The sequence below is a fragment of the Nicotiana tomentosiformis genome, chromosome 2 (genome assembly GCF_000390325.3).
Source record: "Nicotiana tomentosiformis chromosome 2, ASM39032v3, whole genome shotgun sequence".
NCBI lineage: Eukaryota > Viridiplantae > Streptophyta > Magnoliopsida > Solanales > Solanaceae > Nicotiana > Nicotiana tomentosiformis.
In genome coordinates, this window is record NC_090813.1 from 124,855,451 (window position 1) to 124,875,654 (window position 20,204).

The following is a 20,204-nucleotide window of genomic DNA, read 5'->3' on the forward strand; positions in this document are numbered from 1 at the left end:
AGTTTATCTCAAAAGTCATTTTATATTACTTAATAGTTTAAACTAAGTAAGGTTATTTTGGTATATATAATATTTTGCAAAGGGTATTTTTGATAGGAAGAAAAGTCAAAACTATTTCTGCTTCTCGAGGGAACCTACTTTTTTCTACTTCTTCAAAACTGCTTCTACTTCTAGCCAAAAACACTTTTTTTTTTCGAGAAAAACCCAACACCTCAAATTGAGCCAAAAAGCACTTTTTTGCAAAAAAAAAAAAAAAAGACACTTTGGGCCGGGGAGAAACTTGGCCAAACGCGAAGTGTTCTCTCAAAAACAGATCAATTGAAAGCAGTCAAAAAGTATGTCTTCCCGGATCTTCTGATTTTGAAAATACCCAACATCTTAAAATTGTTTTTTTAATTGCTATTTTTTTTAAAAAAAAACTACACTAATTTGCGCTAAAGAAAATTTTGCCTTGCACTTGGTTTGTGCATAAACCAAGTTAATTTATTTAAACTAATAAAATATAGGAGCATATCATTTTCTGGATGGAGTTTTATCACTTAGTCTTGGTTAATTGATATTTATTTATATAACGTTGAACAATTTCTATAAAATAAAAATATTATTGCATATTCTCTTATATATTTTTCTTAAGAATGTCATATTTAACACAAATATAGAATGAAATGCTTTAGAATTCATATTATTGATGCACGATCAAGGAAATAAAATAAAAGAAGAAACAAATATAAGTTATTACGGTCTAATACTTTCTTCTTGCGGTTAAAATTTGGTTCACAATTTTGTTAAACAAGAATTGTAATACAGAAATTCTTACGCAATGAAAAACATAGTAAGATTATTATCATAAGGTGTTATGCACGGTATAAAAATACAAAAAGTTGTTATTTAGGGGAATATATTCTTACCTCATTATATTATTTAATAAAATAAATTGATACTAGTATAATTTAGTGTAAACACTAAAAATAGGACTTAATAGGCATAGGAGCAAAATATCCCAGTCCCAGTTTTCACTTCTCAGGACGCCATTGTCAACTCTTTATCTACTCTTTCCCTCTTTGTCCATTGAACAAACTCTCCCCCTCTCTGCGAATTTGAAGCTTCAATTTTTAAAATGCAAGTGATAGTATCAGCTAACCAAACAACACCTCCACTTAACCCCAACCGAAATCAACAACCACCCATTATCACAAACAATTCAGTGTTTTTGGGCCGTAGAGAGCTCTGCTTCGATAGCATTTGTTCAGCCTGCTCTGCTGATCCCTCTACTCCGCACCCCATTTCCGCTCCTCCTTCTACCGCTCTCACTCTCAGGTACTCTATGCCCGCATTAAATTACATACTCTAGTAGAATGACAAAACAAACTCTCTGAAGTAAACAAACATTTATTTTCTTTGAAAAAAATGGACCGCAATTTTATTTATTTGATCAGTAAAAGAAAGGCTTGGAATATGGGCATGTTTGCCCTCCCTATTTGCTTAAACTTTTAGATGAGGTAGTTTATAAAATTTAGCACCTATATAATTCTACTTTTTCTTGAGGTTCCTATCTAATATTTGTATTATCACTTGATTTCATATTCTTTTCTGTAATGACTAATGTTACAGGGGTAGTGGAGATAATGGCAGTTCTTTGGTTGAACAACTACGGAAAAGCTTTCCATCAGCAACGCGCAGGATGTTGTTAACAAGCTTTTTCATGTATTCATGTTATCATCCTTCAAGGTACTTATCAGGTTCGCACATTCTTGCTGTTTGTTTCTTTTTCCTTCACTTGTCAACTTTGAAGGCTTTGCCAGCTTTGAGTTCTGTGTTAGACCTCACAATTATAATCACATATCTTTTAGCACATTTGATCACATTAACGAATATATTTGGCATTTTCAGCTCGTTAAATTGTATTCTAAAATTATCAAGATATTCCTTATGTATTGGATTCCATTCACCCCACGGTTGGGAATTAATGATTGGCTCTATCTATAAAGATTTTGGATTTGTTCATAATGATCAAATTATATTTGGTCTTGTTTCCACCTTTCCGGTCATTCTCGATACAATTTTTAAATATTGGATTTTCCGTTTTTCATATTCAAAAAAGGAAGGCGTTGCTTTAAAGCAAGTTGCCTAGGTTCTTAAGAAAGATTTTTTGTTTTGTAAAGCGGAATTCTCCTTTGGCTTGATCTTTAATTGGAGTGTAGCATTATGAAGACTCTGTGAGCTTCCCAAAACATAGCTGGTCTCAGTACCAAAAAAAGGAGGGGGGTTTAGGGTATAGTGATGAATCTCTGAAAGTAGTATTATAATGGAGCTTAAATAGAGTCAAATGGATGTGTAGAATTTGTATATTTACTCCATCCAACTAGAGCTATAGTTGATTTATTATAGTAAAAGGGAACTCAACTGTGGGTATGCAAGTATGCAACTCTGCTTGCCCTCTCCCCCCAAACCCCAACAAGCAAACCCCTGCTTTTCTGTGGTTGGCGACTGAAAAATGCAAAACTTCACAATAGTTTGCTTCATCCTGATCATTAGTTGAATTGTCATCCTATATGGTTCTAATTGTAACCTACTTTTTGATATACAGCACTTGCTTTGGGGGATCCGTCTGTCACAGTTGAACAAGTTACACCTTCTACTTTTCCTTCCGCAGCACTGTTCCCTTCCGAGGTACACTTTCATTAACTGTTCAACTTATTCTTTATTGTTTTTGTTACATTCTGATATATAAATCATAGATCACAGTTTATTTGGTACATGTCTACTTGGCAGGAAAGAGTTGTCGAGCTCTTTGAGAAGAATACCTACTGTGTTGTCAACATATTTGATGTAACCTTGAGACCTACGCTTAATGTTACTGGTGCAGTCGAGGTAACTTTTGTAGACGTGTGCAAGCATTTACTTTTACATTTCAGTGTTATGCTTATTAAACTTTTTTGGTAGTTTATCTTTGATACTCACTTGGAAGTAAAGATTCTTATGTCCATGGATTTTCAATCTTCATGCATATGGTGCCTCAACCAACTCACATTTTTGTCCCTCGATTAAGTAATTAATCTGTCTTTGAAAGCAGAAATATTTTTTATGTTTAAAAAATGGCAGATTCCTGAAGGAAATGGTTCGGGGGTGATTTGGGACAACGAAGGCCACATTGTTACTAATTACCATGGTAAGATCACTTCAATATGGTACCCGAGTGCATTAGTTATTTGTGTAATATACACCCTGCATCCCAGAAAGAATGAACGGGTTTGGAGTATGAGAATCAAACTATTTAATTTTTGGTGTGGAATAGGAAATGAATGTTTCATAAAGTTGGGGCCTAATAAAGGCTTCATTATCTGAAAAAATAGAATTGAATTCTATGACTCAAAAATCAGCTTCAGTCTATTGGATGGGCTATGCAATTCTTGGTTAAGCAGTTTTCTTTATATGTCCAGTGATTGGTAACTCCCTTTCTAGAAACCCAAGCCGTGGGCAAGTAGTTGCACGTGTTAATATTCTCGCTGCAGAAGGGTGAGTTGTAGTCTATTTTAACAAAGTTCATCGGTTGATGCTTTAGCAGCCATTTTACATATTCTTAAATGGGATGATGCAACTTCATCCTACTCTCCATCTAATGCCTTGACTCTCTTAATTTTATTTTGTTTCCTTCTGAAGGGTGCAAAAGAATTTTGAGGGTAAATTGATTGGTGCAGACCGTGCCAAGGATCTTGCTGTATTGAAGGTAAATATTATTCCCAGAAGCATGTTTTGTTCGAGGATTCTTAAGTTCATGGGATATACTTGCTTTCATTATGTGAGCGTGTTCTTATATTTCTTGTAGCTGTAGTTTGAGTGTCAATTACATTTTTCTTTTCCCTGTTCGCTCTATCTCTCTTCAGCTGATAATCCAAGTAATCTTCCAGCCTCAGCTTTTTGGTCATGTTAATTAAATTGTAATTCTTCTGCACAAGCAATTAAGGATCTGCTGGCACATATTAGAATGCATGGTAATCATTGGAAATGAACCAATTGTTTGTTCTAATTTATTCATTCTATTTCTTGATTGGTATTGCTAAGCAACGAAAGGTATAGTTTTGAGTCTTACTCAACACGTGATTATCATCTGCTTAAAATGGTTGATAATCGTTTTAAAGTCACCAGGAAGCAACTCCAGTTAATCCTTACAGAAAGAAAGAAAGGATATACCATTTTATCCACATATTCCACAGAAAATTTGCTATTCGCCACAGAAAGGTGGCAATATCACACCATGATAAGAGTATCTTTGGGTTGTTTTAGTCCAACAACTGGTACTAGAGACAGGTTCGGCGGGACGAGTATGACGATGACAGATTGATGGCATGGGGCTCGGTTTACTTTCCCTTACGAGCTCAGAGATGCACACAAATAAAAGAAGCTAGTTGCGGGCTTTGGTTGCCATAAATACTTTGACGATCCAGGTGGCACACAATGAATCTCGGAAATAACCCGTGGATCGTTGTAATGGGCCACGTGGAACTTAGTGCGAGGGAGAGACCCGTGGATCATGGTGATAGGCCATGTAGAACTTAGTTCGAGAGGAGGATTGTTGGGTGTACGAATAAAGTCCCACATTAGTAGCTGAAAAGATTGGGAGTCTACATATAAGGTGTAGGGATCTCTTAATGGTATGAGGCATTTTGGGAAAAACTGTGCGGGTTCGGTCCAAAGCAGACAATATCATGCCATATTAAGAGTATCTTCGAGCTGGTTGAGCCCAACAACTTCATTTATTTTTGTTAAGACTAAGACGTATGAATCTGAATACACATCTGAATATTAATTTGTGTACTAAAGATTTAAACGTCTGAATTTGAATACACATCTGCATATTAAGATGTTATATTAAGAACTGAATACTGAATAATTAAGATTCAAATCTCCATTAAGTGCAAAGAGATGAGGGGGATAGTAGTGGGATGAGATTTTCTGAAATAAATGACATAGAGCAAAAGAGATTCAAATGAGAGGGATAGTCGTGCGATGAGATTTTCTGAAATAAATGACATAGAGCAAAAGAGATTCAGAGAGATAAGTGGTTAGATATGGTAAGAATAACACTGTAATATATAGTGGTTTCTTTGGAACATTGGGAGGAGGAACTGTATGGGGAGGATGCTTTTATTGTATTTCCTTAGTAATCCAAGTGATTTATTTGCATCAATGATTATGCATCCAGGAAGAGCCTCATTCCCTATTTTTTAAATCGTCTTTTTTACTCATATCGAATCGATATATTTATAAGTTCTATTTGCCTGTGGAACTTTCTTACAACATAGCAGTTGGTGATGTGCATTTTGACATTTCCCCTTTTTGTTTTTTCTAACTCAAACTTACATTTCTGACTATGACACCGCATCCTAAAATGCTAGGTGGAAACTTCTGAAGACCTGTTGAGGCCAATTAGAGTTGGGGAATCTGCTTCTTTGAGAGTTGGCCAGCAGTGTTTAGCCATTGGAAATCCTTTTGGGTTTGATCATACACTCACTGTTGGGGTTATCAGTGGACTGAATCGAGATATATATAGTCAAACTGGAGTGACAATTAGCGGAGGAATTCAAACAGACGCAGCCATCAATCCTGGGAACAGGTTTATTTTCCTGAACTTGTGCTTGCCTTGGTATCGAATGCATTGCCTCTGATGCTGAAAATTTTTAAAGGTCCTTTTTTCCTTTTCTTTTCCAACTGCTGTTCTGTGAATAAATGTGTATTTTTTCAGCGGAGGTCCTTTGTTAGATTCAAAAGGAAACTTGATTGGGATTAACACGGCAATATTCACTCAGACAGGTGAATAATTTTTCCATCGTGGTTTGTGTTATAGACTGTGAAGATTGAGAGGAACTGAAAAGATACACTTATTTATTGTTCGAAGTTTATCCTCTTGTTTTATTACTGATTCTTTTTTGGTACAACAGGGACATCAGCAGGTGTTGGATTTGCAATCCCTTCTTCAACTGTATTGAGAATTGTGCCCCAGTTGATCCAATCTGGAAAAGTATGACTGTTGCTGCACTAATTCATGACTTAGTTCTTGTCAGCTTCCAATTGAAAATTTTGTTTCTGTTCATTTCTTCTTTTTTCTCCGGGTTTTCCAGAATTCTCTTCATTTGCATTTTGTTACAGAACACCATATTCTCATTTAAAATAGTGGTTCTTTGCTTTTGGGGGTTGGGAAGTTGTAGGTCATAAAGTGGTTTCATACTCTTAAGGTTTATTATTTGTTTATGTATTTGTATGTCTTATGCATGTCAGGTTGTTCGTGCTGGTTTGAATATTGAAATAGCTCCAGACCTGATTGCCAACCAACTTAATGTTCGAAATGGAGCTCTGATTCTGCAGGTATATTGCTGTCACTGTTGACCCTGCCAGGGACAGTTATCCTTTAGAGTAGAACTCGCAATATCTCTTTTGTCTGAACCGGTTCCTGCTCTATTTAGGTACCTGGAAATAGTCTTGCAGCCAAAGTTGGACTTCTTCCTACTACCAGGGGTTTTGCTGGAAATATAGTACTTGGTGATATTATTGAAGCAGTGAATGACAAACCTGTGAGTGATTACTGTTTTAGGTCTTGTTTCTTGTGTTAGGGGGCAAATTGTTTGTTAGTGCAAATTGATGAGTGAGTGATTTCACATTGCCTTGGCCTCCAATCTGCATTTCTAGAATTCGAGTAATGTGAGGAGTGAGTGACTGGAAAAGTGGTGTTGATTCTCTTTGGGGGGTTAGGGAAAAAGAAAGAAAAATATACTTTTGTGGCCTGCTTGAGCTTGAAAGGATAAGATTTGGTTGGAAAGCACAAGTCCTCATTGAACTGATAAGGAAAGAGAGCACAAATGAATGAATATGATTAAATTAGTTTGCAGTTTTTGCTCTAACTTAGTAGTCCCTTCAGTTTTTTCCCTTCCCACTCTCATTGATTTTTGTTGCTTGTTCTAAGCAAGTCTGCATTTCTGAGACGCGCTCATTTTATGTTGGCTTCAGGTTAGGAGCAAAGCAGATTTGTATAAAGCCCTGGACAACTATAACATAGGTGATGAAGTTCGGCTAAAAATTCGTAGGGGCAACGAAAACATGGAGTTGAGCATAGCATTAGAGGAAAAAGATTCATGACAATTGGAGCTTTCTGGTTTTCAGCTTAATTAGTGCCATCAGTTTACATGATAATGTATTGTTCCAATATCGGTATATACTACAATTAAGAATTGTCTGTCGGGAATCTGGAAATGTATGGAACATGTTTAAATGCTGCCAGCGGAATGAATCGCCTGTAAAGTTTGAGTTACTATGAAAAGGAGGGCAAAATGAGCAAACCTTGAATTCTTTTACGCAACAATGTTTTGCTTCTTCCAGTTCTTGCTAATTTCCTCTGAAAATTTAGGTTGTGACATCAATTCATACTAAGATATGTATTTTTATTGAAACATTTTAAAGTGAAATGTTAATTTGCGCATTATTATGTTTCCTCAAGATATTTTATTCCTTCTTTTATTATAGACACTAATATAAGCTGCAAATATTTTGTGTCAAGATAAACATCTAAAATCTCTCATTTAAACGCTTGCATCTACACGAGAGAGAAGACAGGGAAGTCGAATGGACATAGTATTTGTACAAATTCCTTGTCAGCCCAAGGAGTTTGGAAAAACCATGAGAGTCGACTCTTCAATGGTCTTGTGTTTGTGAAAGAGTTAAAAGTAAATTGAGAATAGGAAATAGCAAAAGAAAGATATGGAGTAGGTAGAGATTTATATAAGTTTTTGGTAAAACAAACACCAAGAAGTCAAGATGGCCGAGTTGGTCTAAGGCGCCAGTTTCAGGTACTGGTCCGAAAGGGCATGGGTTCGAATCCCATTCTTGACAATTTATTTTTGCCCCTCAACTCTCCTTACACATATACAAGTCCCTTTTTAATTTTTTTTTTTTTTTTTTGCCTGCTGGAGAAATGGTAAACTGAAGGAAAGAAAATTTTCCACAAAAGATGACCTTTGACGGCATACTGATACCCTAAAAAGGAAAAAAGAAAAAAACGAGGACTAATATTAACAAGGGAAGAGCAAAAAAGAAGGATCTACATGTATTTTCCTATGCACGAAACTAATCCTGCTTAATTTGTTGTGACACCAGACTAGTTGATCTTTTGTTAGCTTGGACATGTTGAGGACCCTAGCTACTAATTTCATGTCTACTTGAGAGAAAAAGTAGAGTACATGATCTGATTCTGAATCATCATCTTCCTTGTGTTTCCTGAACCTCCTCAGTATGCAGCATTCACCTCTCAAAGCATGTTTCAGCTTCTTTTCTTTCTGCATTCCACAAGAATTGAGAAAATGAGTTATACTATCAGCTCACTTAAACGATAATTACGGGTAATACAATTTATTTGGTACTATCTATCAGTGTACATTAAATCCTTAGACAATGAGTTTCGGTGAAAAACTAAGAGTGTACCTTTTCAAGATTTCTTTTGACCTCCGTTAAAAGCTCCAAATCTTCTGGTGCTTGAAGCTCTTGACGTTTCCTCTTTTGACCCTTCACAATCATATTGGAGCAATTTCTATCAGCTCTAACAAATTGCCAAAATATTCGAATTGATTCTTCAAGTATCTCCACTAGCATGTCACTTGTTATGAAATAATCAACCTTTTCTCCAGCTCTAGCCTTGATTTTGTCTTTCATTCTGTCCTCTGCCCATCAACCTCTTTATTAGTACATTGAACGACAAAAACAAGAGTTTTATGCACTGACAACGTAAAATATATTGACACAATCGTGTCACTTATAAGATATACTAAATTCTATGACAAGCATTAATTGTTAACATGAAAAATATGGTAACTAACATACTATCGTAGGTTTTCACTAATAGTGTAAAAACTCTATTTTGTTAGTGCATACAACTTTAACTCTAAAATCTTCTGAGACGCTTACCTCTTATGACAGGAACTTGAAGAAGATTACGAAGATCGTATCGACTCTTGATGTAATATTGAACTCTAGGCCTTTGAAAAGGTTCATTTTCTATAAATCTTTGCAAGAGAACTTGAAATTGTTGAAATTCTCCAGCAACTTCATTATATGTACGGATACCACGAGGGTCAGAATCCCACAAACTTAAAGCCTTCCCATATTGCCAGTGTAGAAATTCCCAAGAAAGACACATCTGTGCAACGTATATTACTTCCAGATCACTCTGCAATTCTTTGATAAACTTTACCATTGGGTCAATATTGTCATGGCTTTTATGTTTGAATAGCCGAATATTTTGTGAAATAAGGGATTTTAGTTTTGGACCTGAACATCTCTGGCTTGAGATATGTTGAAATGGATCGTTTAGCGGATCTTTCTGCAGATAACCTGTAAACCTTTTGGATCAGAACAGCTAAAAATGAAAAGAATTTAAGTTCTCTGCACAAACTAAGTTACCTGTAATAGCATGTAATTATATAAACAAACATGGTTTGGTTACAATGATTCATTAAGTAACAAGGTTCAGTAGCCATTTCTGGTAAACATAAACAATCAATAAAATGACTATGGCAGCCCGGTGGACTAAGCTCCCACTATGCGCGAGGTCCGGGGAAGGGCTGGATCACAAGTGTTTATTGTATGCAGCCTTACCCTGCATTTCTGCAAGAGGCTGTTTCCACGGGTTCGAATCCGTGACCTCCTAGACACATGGCAGTAACTTTACCAATTACACCAAGGCTCCCCTTCAATCAATAAAACGACTATGAAGTACGGAAATTTCAACTTTCCAAATATGAATCATAGACAAAAGTGAAAGTTCCAATTATGAATCATAGACAAAAGCTAGGAATGCACATAATTAACAATATCCGAAGAGTAGCGGCTGCGATTTTTTCAGGAATTTTCTAAAAAAGCAATTTTCTTATCTTGCTTATCATGTTTGCACGGTCAAGAAAAGAAAAGATGGAATATATGCTACTAATAATCTTCCTCTTTTTTATGATAAATGTAAGGGGAAAACAGTTTATGTTAAATGGTCTTGAACTACTATGTATTTACACAAAGTTTTCACCCATGCAAATAGCATAAACATTAGAAGTACTGATAGATATTAATTACGTGACAAATTTGTTTTCACATAATGGAGTGTGGACAACCAAACAAAAAGAAAAGGCAAAAAGGGTAGCACGTCTTTTCGCCTACTTTTGTTTGTTACATCATGCATCCAATGCTTTAGATTTCATTTTGGTCTAAGTTTGGAGATCCCAGCTAACCAGATTTTGTGGGTCCTGTTATAAACTTTTGAATAAGATAAGCTGCTTTTATTCATTTCACGTAATTACATTCAAAGAAATTTGAAGCTAACCATAAATCATGAATAATTGTTACTAGTACACTACTACACCAAGCAAAAAAGAAAAAGCATGATACTTTCCATTGTCATTATGCAGAAAACATGAAACAAATGGAATTGTGAGAGATAGTTTTTATAAATTTACCCTTATGAAGCTGTGAGTTGTTACTGACCTATTGTATACATCTTCTGGTACGTCAAGATGTCAAATTTGCGCATCCTTTCTCTATAACTCTTGTAAAACTTATGAAGTTCATTCATGCAATCTTCACGTTGGAACTTTTCCTCAATTTTCCATGGCTGCAAATCTTCCATTTTTGGAGACTCTGATTCTTCCAAAATAGTAGGCAAACCAGTATCTCTAACTTTTCTAAGTTCCATTTTTAGTTGTTCAATTAATTCTTGATGTTCCCACAACGTCTCCAATTTGTTTGCATCTTCATTTCTTGACTTGACACTTTCTTGAAAATCATCCTCAGATAAAAATTGTTGTGCTTGATCATGTTCTAATTTCTTTAGCTCTTCCATTATATCACTATCAGAATCTTCAGATTCTTGATTTTCCTCTGACATTTCAAAATCACTTAATTTTTCATTATGCTCAAATTCACCACCAAAGTCTTCATCAGTCAAGAAACCATCACTATACTGATCAACTAATTTGTTCATAAGGTAACGAATATGCTCAAAACCAATTGACACACTATCAGAATCAGTTAAAGAATCCTTCTCAGATTCAAACAGAAACTCATCAGTGATATTTGATTCTCCTTTCACGGAATTGAGTCCTTCACTTTTCTCCATTTCCTCTTCATCACACTTAAAATCACCCAAATCTCCTTTTTCTTCCTCTTTAAAAGTTCCACTTTTACTATGAACTTCTTTCAAATCCTCTGTTACAACAACCTCTGTTTCTGTTTCTGTGAGAAAGTTATGGTTACACGCGGAGGGCATCCATTTAGAGCTAACAAATTCACCTTTTTCTTCCCTGCTCTTACAAAATTCTTCATAGGTTGAGATTCTAAATGTAAAACTGAACTCAGTTTTTTGTACCTCCCCATTATTTTCCGAATCAGGGAATTCAGAAGCATCCTTAAAAGCTTCAGACTCAGTACCTAACTGTCGTTCTGCCTTTGAAAAAGCAGATTCTTTTTTATACTCTTCTTTAAAGCCTGGATTCTTGTTTAATGAAGCATTACCCCATCTTAATCTGTGATTTAAACAAAGAAAAATAAGCAGGATTGTTAAAATAATGGAAGAAAAAAAAGGGCATTGGAAAAAATTGAATCTTGATTTACATAAAGAAAGTAAATAAATAAATACCTGAGGAAGAATGTGGTGATGAAGCTGAACAGAGGCGACAAATAGATGGAAACAGAGGCAAAAAGCGTAGAAAGCGATAAGAAAAGATTTTGATAGAGGTAACGAGAAAGAGAAGCCATATTCAGACAAGAGAAGAAATTTTGAGAGTGGCCATGGAATTTAATCAGTATGAAGCTTCAGGTGGAAGCAAAAACAAACAGAGGGAAACAGAGAGATAACAGAAGTTGAAGGAAAGTTTATGACCCGTTTGAATTTGTCAAAGAGAGAAATAGACTAATCACCTGTAAAAAAATACAACGAACCCCATGTCAAAAGTTAGCAAGATTTGCAAGCAAATCAAAAGACTAATTAGGAAGTAAAAATTCGACCTAACTGTGAAAATTCATGGAGTGGACAGATTTAATAGCAACAATTGAGGGGTAAGGATAGTTACTTATCAGCGACTTGGCCTAATTGACAACCTTATTCTTCACAAAGAGAGAGAAATTTGTCGTACAAAAATTATCCACGTAATAAGGAATTATCAGTTGAGAAGTCCTGGTTTTGCTGCTTATTCTTTGAGGAGTTGAATGTTGGGGTGCGGGGGTTTGCGGGATGGGGTGGGAGAACACAGAGAGAGGAAAATTTGGGTTAAGATTTGAACGTTGACAGCTTCTTTGTTTATCTCTTTTGTTTTTTCAGGTGTAGGAGCTTACGTTGCAGCTTCTTTCATACGCCAAGTGTCTTTGACATTATGGATTGGGCAACTAAATAAAAACAAAATCAATATTACTCGCAGAAGAAAGATAAAAGAAAATTCTTACTCTGTCCCTCTCAAATTATGTGTCGCTATTTTAAAAGTTAGTTATCTCAAATTATTTATTATTTTAAAAATTTTAAGATAAAATTAATTATCTTTTTTTTGTTTTATTTTTAGTAGTAATTATTTTTTGAAAATGGAGATGACACATAAATAGAACAAATATTCAATAAAGAGAGATTATATCTCAAGATATAAATAAGGATAAAATAGTCAAAAATTCCTTCTTATTAATGTTTCTTAAGGGTCATGTAAAAGAGAAACACGAAAAATAATTTGAGATGGAGAGAGTAGTAAACTTAGCCTGCCCTAATGTCAGTGGCGGAGCCAGAATTTTCATCAAAGGGGTCAAAATATAAAGAAATAAACTCATCAAGAAGTCAAGGGGTGTCAATGCATAGTATATATACATATTTTATAAAACATTAATTACCTAACTACACAGTATAATTTTTCGACAAAGGGGTATCGGTTGACACCCCTTAAATGTATGTGGCCCTGCCACTGCCTAATCTAATTAAGTTCTAGCCAATTTTCAAGAATAATCAAGTGATCAGTAAATCGCATTTCCAATATTAATCAAAAGTTGAACTACCTGGTTTGAGGCGTCCATTTTTGAACATCTTATGTGTTTTCCACGTAAGAATATGTATTGCTTGTAAAGAAAGCACAATGTTCATAATCTCAATTCGTTTAAACATAATTAATTGGTGAAGGGTGCAACTTAATGTGAAAAGCATGAAGCCTATAATACTAAATTACGTGACAGATTCCATCCAAATAGGGTGGCTGGAGTTATTTAATATTTGAACTTTTCACACAACAACATTAAAAATATGTGAAGGTTCACAAACTAGACGTGTTTATGATGCTTTTGACTAAAAGATGGACAAGAAAACAAACAGCGTAGAACACTTTTTTCTATGTACCACATTGGGACTGCACAATCGAATGGAATTGACCAGACATTTTTCGTAGGCACTACTACATAGTTGTTTGTGAAACTAAACATGCCATGTTTATAGGAAACGAATAATAAAGACAACGAACGGTAATGTTGTGTTTGATGACAATTGATAGTACTCCGATTAGAACAGCCATAATTGCAATTTGCAAGAAGAACATTAAACACTTGAGACTGATTTGTTAGGATAAAGAATATTGGACCAATAAGAAAAAACTAAAGTTATAAAATTTAAGAAAAAAAGAATTACCTTCAAGAATCCAATTTGAAATTTCAAAGCGGACAAAGAGGTCTCCAATCTCACAAAATTGTTTGTCAACTCACAATAATGCAAAAACACCACTAAATAATGAGTTCCAAATATTTATAACCGTCACATTCCTATTCGAATCTACAAAGGATATAGCTAAAAATAAGGAAAGAAAAATTTCTAGTCTACGAGGAAAACAATATGAAAAATAGAATTCTGACGAGCACAAAATTCAATATAAAATTAATGCTCGCTAGTCAAAGATAATATAGTAAAATATCTTTTCCACACAGATTAGATTTAAACAATGTTCAAGTAATTTTTGGGTTAAATGCTATTTAGGATGTTCAACACTTTGATTTGGGATGAGTATGAACTACAATTAACTACTAAAAGTAAAGCAAATGATAGTTGATCGCGAAGAACTAGAGACTAACAAAATTGGTATGTTATAAGTAGGGATGTACAAATCGAACCGAAAAATCGCACTAAACCGAAAAGTCAAACCAAACCGATTAAAAAACCCGATTATGTTTGGTTTGATTTGGTTTGGTATTGAGTAAAAAAAACCGAACCAAACTGACATATAAATATATAATTTTTATACATACTTTTAAGACTTTTCATAGAATTTTCTTTAAAAAATGTCTAGAAATATTTGCGATTCTCTTGTGAGATGTAATATTTAGTTAAATATGAAGTGTTCTATTTAAATTAACTTTAAATAATGGGTTGTATGATCACTTTCTTATCAAGTGTTAGTAAAATGCGTCAATCTCTTTGTTCTTCCATATTCAAGTCAAGATCTAAAATTCTTATATTTTTATCAAATTCGAAGTGGTATTTCGATAATTTAAAATTAAATAGAACATATCATTATATAGGTATCATATTGATTTTTATGTTTAATTATTAAATTCAGTTAACCTTAAAAGTGTATATCAACGAAAAATTATTGTCAGACGACTAAAAAATTAACTATCATATGTTACTAAGAAAATTCTTCCGTAAGAATATGTTAATAGATCATATGTTTGTCAATTAAATCAATTTTTACTAAATATATTTTTACTTATAAGAAATTTAACAAAGTAAAATTGAAATAATATTCATATAACAAAAAAATTCAAAAAACCTGAAAAACCCGACAAAGTTGAACCAATCCAAACTGATATAGTTGGTTTGGTGTGGTTTTAATAAAAATCGAACCAAACCGGTGCATGTACACCCCTAGTTATCAATGTGAGAAATAAGGGTCATGACTTGAGAAGTGCGAGATTGTTATCCTAGAATTGACACTGTTAAATTTCACTCTTAAGGTTTTATTGATTCTCTCGAATTCAACATGTTATTATCCTATTATTCGGATGTAGGTTCCTCTCTCGATTAAACTTAAACCGTTCAAATAAGCTAATATAAAGTGCAGTGAAACTTGCATGAATCTATTGGTAAGAATGGTCTAAGCGAAACTTCTCGCGAATATTTCTCAATCTTAATTCAAAAGGTAGATCACAAAGTTCTTTCGATTACTTTAATGAAATAACAAAATAAATTAAGGCATGCGTTGCAACAATATTCAAAATTATGTTCCTCTTCTGATTAAACATGATAATGAATAAAATCACAACTAAAGTTAAAGCTTTTCCAACAAATTCCGACAATCAAACAATAATCAAATCCATAGATAACAATCAAGTCATCATATCATGTCAAACCCTAAGGTAAACTACTCCATAATCATAGAGAAAGTAATCATAAATAGAGTTAAAGAATAAGAAAACATCAATTCAACGTTACAATCCGAACCCCCGTATTGAATTGATGGAAAGATATTGAAATTTTGTGTCTTGAAGCCTCCAATGCTCTCCAATAGCTCCCTAGGTCAAATGTCCTCTAAGCCAAAGTGAAAAAATTGGATCGCAAAAACACATTGGCGTGGCGCGCAGGTGCCACATTAATGAGGATCTTCAGAGAGTTGATTTTTCACTCTGCAGAAATATTGCACTAGCACCCTGCGGCGCGCACGGTAGTGCAAGTTTCTCAGCGTAAATTTTTCTTCTCACTTTTTAATATCGAGACTTTTGTCCTTGACTATCGAGCGCGACCCCGATTTAATTTCTTGAACTTTTACTCATACTTCAAAGCTCTAAATTGTTCGATTTAGCTCTAAATTATCTTCTTAACTTGAAATTATTTTTTGCAAGGCATAAAATACATAATAAGTACAAATCATCATCATTTAAGCTCAAATACGAATAAAATACAGTAATTAGAGTGTAAAATACGGCTAAAGCACGGATTGTGACAGTTTTCAACCTCCACAAAATAAATTGTGGCGGTTTTAAAAAATGCCACAGTTATGTTCGCCACGAGCTTTTTTGTGGCAGTTTTCTAAAACCTCCACGACGACCGCCACAAAATAAATTTTTAATTTGTGGCGGTTTTCAAAGGCAATTAGTGGTAGTTTGTAACCCCAGTAATATGATCTTAATGTTTTAAAAAAAATATTTGTGGGGATTTATAACCCCCACAATTTAAACTCAATCGTTAAAAAAAATATTTAATATTGGCAATTTATAAATGCCGCAATACCTATTTCAAGATTTTAATTTTAGGATTCAATAAATAACTTTACTAAATAACTCATACAACAAAAATCAAATTTCATTAAAATATCTATTGTAAGTTTTTAACAAACATTACAAATCAAATTGGAATAAAACTAAAGTTATACAAACACATAAAGTATATAATAACTTTAATGTTAGACAATCTAGAGTAGTTCGGTAGTTCCTCAATGAATAAATATACAAAAATCCAAAGTACTTGCTTGGTGATTTGTGTTGCCGTCACTTGATGATACTCTTATACCCACGGGTGAAGCACTCGCTCTTCACATCACTATGCTGAAACAATTAAACAAAAACATCCGATGACTAAGTTATAAACGAGTAGCATAGTCTAACAATAGCATTATACATAAGTCGCTGGACAAATCAAGATACATAAATAAACGAAAGCTCCAAATCTTCTAACAAATAAATCTGTCACTTGGTTTAACAAGTAAAAACAGCATTAAACAAAAGTTGCTAGATACTCTCACATGAATAAGAACTAAAGTACAGAGTTGTTTCCTCGTATATCATCACAAAACTTACAAATTATTCTACTCGGCGGCATAAATTCTAGCTATATATTCATGAAAAAGACCACATATGTAACTATTAAAGTATAAGTCAACTTCGACAGGTTTTCTAACATTAGAATTAAGAAAATAAAGTATAAACTTCAATCCAGCCCCATGATTAATAGAAGTTAAACTTGTACCAAAGTTGACCGCTAACACTGGAACACTGAAGTAAAAGAAATGCACTGATAAAATAGGAGGGGGAATAATAATTAGTTAAACAAACAAACGAGTTTCAAAATCGTCTGGAGCTAACTTCAAGCAAAAGAAGCAAAAAAAGTGCCAAAACTTTAACCAAAAATGTAGAATTTATATACTACCAGCTTACTTGAACATCTCGTTTCTTGAGGGACTTAATCAAATCTTCTAAGGCATGAATTCCAGTAGAATCTGTATTAGTAATAACTACAAAAGAATATGAAAAAAAATACTCTTACTTACTTAACATAACCTAGGGAAAAGAAGTGCAAGGATTGAAAATGTAGGAGGTAACTTACTTGACATCTCAACAATTGAATTCCAGAACTTTTGTTTGATTAGTTTCTTTAAGTTGTTCTTCTTCATCTGCTAACCATCTCAGTATCCATTAAAATTTTAGGGAAAAAATATTGTTAAGCTAATTAAATAATTACTATATGCCCTTCATATTATTTGAGTTGGAAAAATCGATAGCATGATCACCTATCACCATAAGTGGAAAAATTGATAACATGATCAACTAGCCAGGGACCTCTGTTGTTTCTGAAAATTATTGTATTTTTCAGTAAGCAGTAGTCTTAGGAATAAGAAAAATCTATATGCAATTAAGAAAACCACCACCGATTTATATAAATTGTGAGTTTAGACTTGTATATAAAGTTTCCATCTATCTGTAGCCACATATATAGCAAGATGTCAATGAGCCAATTGTGTTAATTGTTCACAAGGCTACCATTTCTTTGTAACTTCAACGGGTGTTCAATGCTGCAAATGTTCTTCCAATAATTATAGCTTCCTATAATGCAAGAAGTTTATTATATAAAAAGTAAACTTTCTACGAAACGAACACTTGGTCAAGAGACAAGTTACGAAGCATAACTTACCCATCAATACTATTATATCAGTAAATAATCTTGAAACTTTTGCACACATATTCACCAGCGAAATATATTCCTTCACCATGCATCTTTGCACCCGAGCAGATCATGCATTATGAAAAGGGAAATGGGAAGGAGTATGATAGAAGTATTTCTTAAACTAGAGTAACAAATATCACAAATTCAAATATATGTATCATAACAAATGAAATATATATACAACTAGCTTACTTCAACATCTCATATATCTTGAGGAACTTAATCAAATCTTCTAAGATATGAATCCTACCAGTATCTATATCAATAACAGTTGTAAGAGAATATGAAATAAATTACTCTATAGTACTTAATGCAACTGATATTCAATGGAGCAAATGGTCTTCAATTATTGTAGCTTCATGTAATTCAAGAAGCATGTTATATAAAAGATAAGTTTTCTCTGAAAAGAGTGTCTTGCCAATAAATAAGTTAAGAAAACTCACCCATCAGTGCTATCATACCAACCCATCAATCTCAAAACCTTTGCATTGGTACTAGAGCATTTAATCTTCGATGGATGTGCATCACCTTGTCATTACAACTAAATAGAATGTAAAGCATAAAGAAAAAATGACTGATAAAATAAGAATCATGATAAATTTAGTTTATCAAAAACTCATAATCTGAACACCATATCTTTTAGTATAGAAGATAAACACAAGGAGTGCCGAAAGATTAAGAAAACTCAACGGAACAATTGCAGGCACCCAAAGGTATTTCTATTCTTCTTTCCCTGCTCAATAATAACCCCCCCTCCCCACCTCCCCCCAATTTCCACACATCCTAAGAAAAAATGATGGGCAATCAGCCTGTGATGGTATCTAAGATGAACTCACATGATTTTCTATTATTAAAATTTAACTATCTGAGCAAAATTGAAGAGCAAAACACATAGTAAAAAAACCTAGGCTTTTAAAAGTACACACTCAATTGTAATCACGAACTCGAGAACAATGGACCACACAATAATGAATCACAATTTAACCCAAAACCTGTAATAATATACAGATCCACAAGAATATTTAAACAATTTCGATTACAAATTCTACATCGAAAAAAAAAAAAAATACCGCAACAGAAAATAAGAAAGAGCATGACAATTCTTTATTTTTCGAATTGCACCAACTTACTATGTAGAGAAGATGATGAAGAAGGGGAATTGAGCCTCTTGAAAGATTTCGTGAGTTGGGGAGGGGGAATTGAGCCCTTCTGAAACATATCGTGCCCTATGAAAAAATGAGGGAAAAAAAGAGAGGGAATTTTGCCCGCTTAGTTCTGAAATTTTTGAGTCTAATTTCTTAATTACCCCGTAATGTGCATACTAAAACCTAAGAAGATGATGTCCAATATTGTCTTTTAAATATTTCTTTTCTCTTTTATTTATTTCTTTTCTATCTATTTAAATATAATAAAATTTAGGCACTAAAGCTAACTTATTACTAATAAAATATACTTAAACATTATTGACATATATACTACACACAAAAAAATAACACATCCAAATAAATAATAAATTAAAATATAGAGAAAAATCACAAAATATCATTAAATTAAATCATTTAATTAAAATTGTAAATATCCTTTATTAAATGTAAGAAAATTTTAAAATTACTACTATTATTTATTTAAATTCAAAACGTCTAATATTATGAATAGGAGACATATATTTTTGTAATTTTTTTTTAATTTTACACTTATTGATTAGTGTGCATGTAGGTTGACGCGTAAGACATTAGTAAGCCATCTCAAGCTACCTCTCATTTGATCCTCAACATGTGCTACTTGCAACTTTTAGTGAATGTAATCATTTTTATCTAGTCTAATCTTGTTTGACCGTCATGCATCTTAATATTCGCACCTCTCCAGCATTCATTTTGGAGATATGTTGGGTTTTAGTGACTTAACACTCACTACTATATAATATTATCGATCTTATAACTATTACTTACCTTTCACTTTGATAGATATCCTTCTATCACATAATATGTAGCACTTCTCCATCATAACAATCTGATTTTAACTATATGAGTAACATTTTGTCTATTATTTCATTCTCTTGAACAACGAACCTATATACCGATATTAAATTATTAGCATTTTAGCACCGCAATCTCGTCTAGTCTCACCTCAACTTCACTCTTCACATGCTATTAAAGTTGTAGTGCGTATATTCGCTCTTATTTAATATTTTTATCTATTATTTCATTCTCTTGAACAATGAACC

The 20,204-nt window shown here is 33.6% G+C and overlaps 3 protein-coding genes and 1 non-coding gene across 21 annotated transcripts; 2 read left to right on the forward strand and 2 right to left on the reverse strand.

Moving 5' to 3' along the window:
• Positions 1 to 992: 992 nt before the first annotated feature.
• On the forward strand, positions 993 to 7,488 carry LOC104094245 (protease Do-like 8, chloroplastic). The gene is made up of 13 exons (XM_009600122.4): positions 993 to 1,317; positions 1,612 to 1,739; positions 2,588 to 2,670; positions 2,773 to 2,871; positions 3,103 to 3,169; positions 3,441 to 3,516; positions 3,661 to 3,727; positions 5,397 to 5,614; positions 5,744 to 5,811; positions 5,940 to 6,019; positions 6,277 to 6,363; positions 6,462 to 6,569; positions 7,003 to 7,488. The coding sequence occupies exons 1-13, from the start codon at positions 1,118 to 1,120 to the stop codon at positions 7,129 to 7,131; spliced, it is 1,410 nt and encodes a 469-aa protein (XP_009598417.1). The 5' UTR covers positions 993 to 1,117; the 3' UTR covers positions 7,132 to 7,488.
• Positions 7,489 to 7,734: 246 nt separating this feature from the next.
• LOC104094244 (WEB family protein At4g27595, chloroplastic) lies at positions 7,735 to 12,294 on the reverse strand. 6 transcript variants are annotated; one of them, XM_018770113.3, is made up of 6 exons: positions 11,666 to 12,294; positions 10,516 to 11,552; positions 9,313 to 9,375; positions 8,950 to 9,219; positions 8,470 to 8,705; positions 7,735 to 8,324 (listed from the first exon to the last, which is right to left on the reverse strand). In XM_018770113.3, exons 1-6 carry the CDS (start codon positions 11,782 to 11,784, stop codon positions 8,061 to 8,063), a joined length of 1,989 nt encoding a protein of 662 aa, XP_018625629.1. In that variant the 5' UTR covers positions 11,785 to 12,294; the 3' UTR covers positions 7,735 to 8,060. The 6 variants fall into 6 exon arrangements, with proteins under 6 accessions (XP_018625629.1, XP_070052171.1, XP_009598414.1 ...); XM_070196070.1 differs by having other exon boundaries at positions 7,735 to 8,025; positions 8,229 to 8,324; positions 8,950 to 9,375; XM_009600119.4 differs by having other exon boundaries at positions 8,950 to 9,375; positions 11,666 to 11,946; positions 12,099 to 12,293.
• TRNAL-CAG (transfer RNA leucine (anticodon CAG)) lies at positions 7,801 to 7,881 on the forward strand. The gene has a single exon. It is a non-coding gene; the product is annotated as a tRNA-Leu (tRNA).
• Positions 12,295 to 16,308: 4,014 nt separating the features above from the next.
• On the reverse strand, positions 16,309 to 19,312 carry LOC104094242 (uncharacterized). Of its 13 annotated transcripts, XR_011414220.1 has the most exons (6): positions 19,111 to 19,275; positions 18,424 to 18,521; positions 17,948 to 18,030; positions 17,363 to 17,429; positions 17,194 to 17,270; positions 16,309 to 16,584 (listed from the first exon to the last, which is right to left on the reverse strand). XR_011414220.1 is itself a non-coding variant. In XM_070196071.1 (5 exons), exons 1-4 carry the CDS (start codon positions 19,196 to 19,198, stop codon positions 17,777 to 17,779), a joined length of 339 nt encoding a protein of 112 aa, XP_070052172.1. In that variant the 5' UTR covers positions 19,199 to 19,312; the 3' UTR covers positions 16,309 to 16,584; positions 17,194 to 17,776. The 13 variants fall into 13 exon arrangements, 1 of the variants encoding a protein (XP_070052172.1); XR_004506523.2 differs by having other exon boundaries at positions 17,547 to 18,521; positions 19,111 to 19,271; XR_001968900.3 differs by lacking the exon at positions 17,948 to 18,030 and having other exon boundaries at positions 19,111 to 19,269.
• Between the last annotated feature and the right edge of the window lie 892 nt (positions 19,313 to 20,204).

Coding starts and splice junctions, on each gene's coding strand:
- LOC104094245 (XM_009600122.4), top strand. CDS start 1,118: ATGCAAGTGATAGTATCAGCTAACCAAACAACACCTCCACTTAACCCC. Junction 1,740..2,587: donor TCCTTCAAGGTACTTATCAG/GTTCGCACATTC, acceptor TTTGATATACAG/CACTTGCTTTGGGGGATCCG. Junction 6,020..6,276: donor AGTTGATCCAATCTGGAAAA/GTATGACTGTTG, acceptor TATGCATGTCAG/GTTGTTCGTGCTGGTTTGAA.
- LOC104094244 (XM_009600119.4), bottom strand. CDS start 11,784: ATGGCTTCTCTTTCTCGTTACCTCTATCAAAATCTTTTCTTATCGCTT. Junction 11,553..11,665: donor ATCACCACATTCTTCCTCAG/GTATTTATTTAT, acceptor TTTAAATCACAG/ATTAAGATGGGGTAATGCTT. Junction 8,325..8,469: donor TCAAAAGAAATCTTGAAAAG/GTACACTCTTAG, acceptor TGTGGAATGCAG/AAAGAAAAGAAGCTGAAACA.
- LOC104094242 (XM_070196071.1), bottom strand. CDS start 19,198: ATGTTTCAGAAGGGCTCAATTCCCCCTCCCCAACTCACGAAATCTTTC. Junction 18,509..19,110: donor TTCATCATCTTCTCTACATA/GTAAGTTGGTGC, acceptor TGTAATGACAAG/GTGATGCACATCCATCGAAG. Junction 17,860..17,947: donor TGATATAATAGTATTGATGG/GTAAGTTATGCT, acceptor CTTGCATTATAG/GAAGCTATAATTATTGGAAG.